We start from the raw sequence: 6,000 nt of genomic DNA, 5'->3' as shown, positions 1-6,000 counted from the left end.
ATAGGAAATGTTTGCCGACCCCTGCTTTAGGAGGTCAAATTGAATCCCAAAGACATTAAATTCTATTACTGAATAAATTATATGCCAAGAGGAAGAAGAGCACAGCTTCTTAAATATTAATGCACACTTTTTATTATATTAAAATCAGGCAATGGTCTGACAATAAAAAGTCTACCTATGGAATACTGTTATGTTAAACTTTACTTACAGGATGTTAAATCCTTAGAACTAAGGTTTTCCCCAGAAAAAGATGAATGGAAACATCAATTGCTTTTCAGACTTGATAGTTGCTGCTTCAAAATGTGGCTTTACACAAACACTAAGTTAAAAAAAAAAAAAAAAACCTTAGAACACAATGAATTGCTTTTATTTCGGTATGCGTCCAACATCTCAGCATTTAGTGGTCCTGAACAGAAAAGTGGAAAAACGCAGCCATTGGCCAGGAATTCCGGGGATCTGCCGTGCACACCGAGCTCTTTCTTATCCCTGCTGAGGACCGAGAGAAGCAGCAGCACCGAAACCAAAGTGTGCACCGAGTTCACGGCTCTTTTTGTTCCAGTTGTCAGATTCCAAACTAGACCCAAATGGATTGCAAGGATGACCAAATGAGAGCCCTGTTTAAAACTTCTTCAATTTTTACAAGCAAAAGCAATTACAGGAAAAGAAAACAATTCATTCAGAGGGATCATGTGTGCTTACAAGTGTCTTCTGTGGCCTTTCTCCAAGTTTAACCACCAAGGACTTTGAGAGCTGGCACGTCTGTGACCCTGGTGACTGTTCTTTTCACCTTATCAAAACCTGAGCTAATAAAAAAACGTATCAGCTGATGATGACAGCAGAGGGTGGCAGGGCTGAGAACCCAATATTCATTTCCCAGGCTGGTGGAGAGTAAGTAAGTGTGGTTCCAAAACTAAATGAGGGAGGTCAGAGACGCTTTCCAACCTTACCTGATGGCTTCTGGCCAAAGCAAGGAAGTGTCATGGAAAGTGTTGGGTGGTGATGGTGCAAAAAGGGACTTGAGGAGGAGGAAGGACAAAGCAGCACCCCTCGATTAAGGTGGAGGGAGAAGATATGGGGAAAGCCCTGAATTCCTCACCAAAGGCCAATTTCAGAGGGGAGCCGAGGGGGTTACAATCTATGCTTCGGCCAAGGGTGGCAGTGGAGAGTGGGAAGAGGATGGTGGCTTGGAAGGGGGGCAGCATTTAAGACTTAAAGAAAGAAACCAGGGGTGCAGATGAAGCATCCCCCATACCCAGCAGGAGTCTCACAGGCTGTGACCTGAAACCCTCACATCTACTCTAAGAAGCCACCCCAAGCTGGAGGGCTGTTGCAGGGAGGGAGGGAGGCAGGGGGAGGGGAAGGGGAGAAGGCAGAGACCCCAGGCCATGTAATCAGCAGCAAGGTGATTGCGTGATGTGTCTTTTCACAGTTGAGTTAGATGTGCCCCACCGGTTATGATGGGAATCAATTTAAATATACTTTCTTGATCCCAGAAGTTCAACTATGTGGACAGTGGTTACACTTGACAGGATGATTTGTTATAGCACAACTTATATATTTCAAATGGACAAAAAATTAGTATCATTTACAGTATCTTAAGATAAACTGCCTTTGAATGGGAGCTTCCTTTCCAGTACTTTGAGGTCTACAAGACGTATCTAGAAAATTTACTACTGTGGAAAATGAAGACTGCTTAAATCGAATGGGGGGTAGGGGAGGGCCTGTGGTTTTTCTTTTTGATTAATTGCTGTAACACTGTCCTTCAGGAGGCTGAGGGAGTTTCATATTTTCTTTAGACATCATTAGGCGCCGAAGCTCTTGCAGGACAACTTTGATGCTATATGAATTCTGCCATTTTGCTAGCACTGATATGGCTCTTGGGTCCACCTACAGAAAGGCAAACAAAGAACAAATTACTGTCAGGCTCTCAAACAAAAGAAAAGTTGTATGCTGGAGCTAAGCTACAGTAGAAACGTGAGTACAATGCATTTTTCAAGTTGAACATGCTGATCACACAGTGGCATCTGACATGCAGAACACCCACAGGATTCCCTCCCTCCAGTTAGTCTGTTTTTCCCTTTTTGTGTCCCAAACCCTCACTGTGTGGGAGAAGGAAATTATGAATAAGTAAAACCACCTTTACAGAAATGGCACTGACACTTGGTGAGACTCAACCCAACTGGCTCTGAAACAACGACCTGAGCTGCTCCTGGGCTGGCTGCGGCTACTGCTCAGGGCCTGTCCTCTCTCAACGGTACGCCCAGGTGGTGGGCGATGAAGAGGCACAGGGCAGCAGCGAGAGCACAAGCAGCGGGTGGCGAGGCCCCAGGCTCTAATGACAAGGGCCTTCCTCGGAGTCATACCCTCTCTAGTTAGTTAGCATTCCCCAAGAAATTTCCCGAAGTGTGAGTTGAGTCCTGGGTTCAGGACTTCAGGTGGAACTCAGAGACAACACTAAACACTGAACACAGTAACAAGGCTCATCTCTTTTCAATTTTCTTTCAAGTCTTCTGAATACCTCAAAACAGAAGGCTTACTAGCTCATGCAATGCTAATGTGCAGCACCCTTTAATACTTGCTGATCTCCCCTCTGAACAAGAGAGCAGGCCTCAGAGGCTCAAAAACCTTTGGCAAGCAACATATGGAGGAAGAATTTACCAACTTTGCTTTGTTTTTGTAATTTTTACCATTGCCATTATTGCCTTCTTATGACAAATGAGACTCATTTCCATTTGTGGCAGTGCAAATGGTGGTAAAAATAAGTTAAAAAAGCAAGGCCATTAGAGGAAAAAAATAGTATGTCGTCCCCAAATAAGGCCCATGAGGTAAAAGTGTGACCTTGGGCAAGATCTTTCACCTCGGTTTCCTCACCTCTCTGCCTCTTGGGTGTATATCAGGAGGACTGAATGAGCTCTTATCTCAAAGTGACCGGCATAGTGCTGAGTAATACAGGCCAGAGTAAATGCCGTGTAAGTTGTGGTTAAACACAATTGGGAAACAGGCCCTCACCCCAAATCTGCACATGTTCATACTGCAATATATTTTATCATCACATAACCAAGTAACATATGGACTCTGGCCCAAAGTGCCCCTGATATTAAAGTACAAAACATTTTTCAGAGAACCCCAGAGAACAAGTAGGGGCAGGAAAAACAACTTACCACTCCATTAGAACTATTAACTCCATTCATATTAATTTTTGTTACAAATCTTACAAAGGGGGGTGCTTCTGGGTATTTAGGTCCACATTCTATTTTAAGGCTGTATATTCGGTTTTCATAAATTGTCTGGAAAAAAAAAGGGTACAGCCATGTCAGGCAATTACAAAGAATTCAAAAAGGTAGAACTTCTGAAACCTCATTTATTTCTGACTGCAGAACTGGTGCATCTGCTTCCATTACACAAAGTCTACTGGTTATTTGATAAGTTAGCAGTAATTAGTCCTTACACTGGTGTATATGAATCCTGGCCTGGGGGGGGACTATAAAGAAGGCAGAAAATTTAAGCTAGTTATCACTGAAGTTTCATGTTAGTATTATTAAGCCCAATCAGATGGACTCGTTTTTATGTTAATTTTTCTACGCTCTGGGAAATGATGTGTAAGAGGCATTCTTCATTCTAGGAAGTCACACCAGATGTCTACTCATGCGGGGATCATCAGCCAGTGCATTAAATACCACCATGTACAAAGCACAGAACAGGTAACTCTTGAGAGAACTTCAAAACGAAGCACAAGGTGGGGGTGGGATAGAGACAGGAGAGTCGCTTCCCACTTCATCACCACTTCGGGGTTGTGCTCTGTGAAAGGGATCTCAGCTGTAGGTGCCATCATCTCTCCCTGCTGTTTTTATGATGACCTGAGAGATTACTGGCATTTAGTACGTGAGGTGGGGAGCCAAGGATGCCAGACCTGCACTGGAAAAAAATAGTCCTTCTCCAAATGCCAACTGTGCCTCTCTTGAGAAACACTGGAAAGGTCCGATCCCCTGAGCCAATGAACTTTTCCCTTTAACTTCCACCAAGTGAACAGCAGAACGTGCTGACTTTCCCAGGCTGTTCCTTCTGCCCAGAGTGCCGTGCCCCCACCTGAACTACTTCACAACCTTCAAGACCCAGTTCAAACATCATGTGAAACAGAAGGCTACTTCACAAGTTTTCTGTCTTATATGAAGTTGCATTATCATCATTTGCGTGTCTGAAGACCACACCAAGGGGTGACAGCTCCCCATCAGACTGGCCCCGTTGAGGGCAAGGACCACCCTCCTCTGGGTTCCCCTCTCAGGCACCAGTGCCCCTTCCTCACTGCATGCTGCACGAGAAATGGCTCCTGTGTAAATAGTGACATCTAGCGGTCTTTGGGGGGAATAAATTAAAGAAGATGTGATTTAAATGCTTGAAAACATTATGTCTAAATAGTGGCCCATCCCTAATTTAAAAACTGGGACATATATTAATATTTTAAAATTCAGAAGGCAGTCTTAATATATGCATAGAAACTTTTCACATCCACTTAACAGGGACCCCAACCTATAACAAAATCAAAAATCAATTCTGGATTTCCACCCACCCTCAAGATGCTCCCCCCTCTCTTCTTCCCTCATAAGTAGCAGCACCATCCAACAGTTAAAGCAAAAACCTAGCAGCCAGCCATGATTCCCCTTTTCCTCACCCCTTACCTCCCAATCATCAAAAGGTCTCAGCTTCTACCTCCAAAAGAGATCCCACACCCACCCACTTTCCTCCACCACCGCACCTCATCTGAATCACCCCAAGTCTCTGCCTTCTCTCTTGCTCCCCTAGCATGTGCTCCCCACACAGCAGCCTGACTGACCTTTTGAAACCGGAAACCGTTCCTGTGGCTTAACCCCTCCAATGGCTTCCTGGTGACCTAAGAAAGGAAGCCCCAGTTTCTGGATCGGACCCTGTGCACCCCTGCCTTTCTCTCCGTTTAACCTTCTCCCTCCTCATCCAGCCCCAGGTTCTCTCTCCTTGGGGCCCTGATACCAGCGGCTCCACTGCACACCGCAGCTCACTGCTCTCGGAGTCCTCCTCACCCCTCGTCTGCAGACTGACTCCCAGTCTTGTGTTTGACGCCCCTCACTAAACTCGTAACAAGGAGGGCAGGGGCCTCAACTGAACTGGTATTCAACTGTTTGTTGAATGAATGAATGTTGCTATTTAAGCTTTTATAAAACGAACACCTCGTTGCAATTAAGGAGTTTCCTCAGAGAAAGAAAAACTCACTCAGTAAACATAACAAGCAGGAAGCGAAGAGTGGCAAGGTTTCTCGGTACAGATTTATGGAAAATACGGTAAAAGGTCCAGCCTCAGCGCCTAACACAGTCTCACACTCAATAAATATCTGTTGACTGCATGGATCCCAAATTCATCTCTGGGTGTGTCCTGCATTCCTGCTCACTGGTTTTGTCACACAATTCAAAGACAATTTCTTACATAAAAAAGTCCCTGGGGGCTCACAGTAATTACCAAAATCACGAAGTCTGTTAAAATCTTTGACACTACATTTTGGAGGCTCTGATGCACAAATTTATTCACCTGCCAGCATGGTTTGTGGCTTATCAGTGTTGATAAGAGGTCACTGATCACTCTATTAACAGCATCAAAATGGTTAAGAAGGTAGGCAGTTTAGTAATAGGATTCTGATTATTACATAGATTAAATCTTAATGTTACTCTTGACACTATGAAAGTCTAATTTAAAAACATCCATGCTATGACTAACTTAGAACAAGAGAAATATTGAATTTCTGACCACTTATGTTCAACTGGCATTTTCATTGGAACACAGTGAAAAGTGCCTCAAGTCAAGTGAGCAGAGACACTGAAGGGTCACTAAAAAGCCCAAAGCAAAACTGTTATAGAAAATGAGGTTCTGGTTTTCTTTTCTTTTGTTTACGAGGGCTCCAGGGACCTCCTAAAAAGGTTTCATTGAAGAAAGGAAATGTGCCTGAAGGAGAATTGCTAGAACATTCTGTCTCTG

General features: G+C 44.0%; 1 protein-coding gene across 4 annotated transcripts in view; it reads right to left on the bottom strand.

Moving 5' to 3' along the window:
* Positions 1-345: 345 nt before the first annotated feature.
* Positions 346-6,000, bottom strand: part of UBE2V1 (ubiquitin conjugating enzyme E2 V1) — a 30,605-nt gene continuing 24,950 nt past the window's right edge. For 3 of the 4 annotated variants that reach the window (XM_082430494.1, XM_082430496.1, XM_082430497.1), the window contains 2 exons: positions 3,162-3,287; positions 346-1,887 (listed from right to left, as the gene is read on the bottom strand). In XM_082430494.1, the coding sequence (XP_082286620.1) occupies positions 1,741-1,887; positions 3,162-3,287 (273 nt within the window). In that variant the 3' untranslated portion in view covers positions 346-1,740. The remainder of the gene's footprint in view (positions 1,888-3,161; positions 3,288-6,000) is intronic. The other variant, XM_082430495.1, reaches the window with a different exon arrangement.

This window comes from Balaenoptera physalus (genome assembly GCF_965194825.1).
Source record: "Balaenoptera physalus genome assembly, chromosome: 16".
In the NCBI taxonomy this organism is placed as follows: Eukaryota; Metazoa; Chordata; class Mammalia; order Artiodactyla; family Balaenopteridae; genus Balaenoptera; species Balaenoptera physalus.
This window is presented reverse-complemented; position numbering and strand designations above follow the sequence as displayed.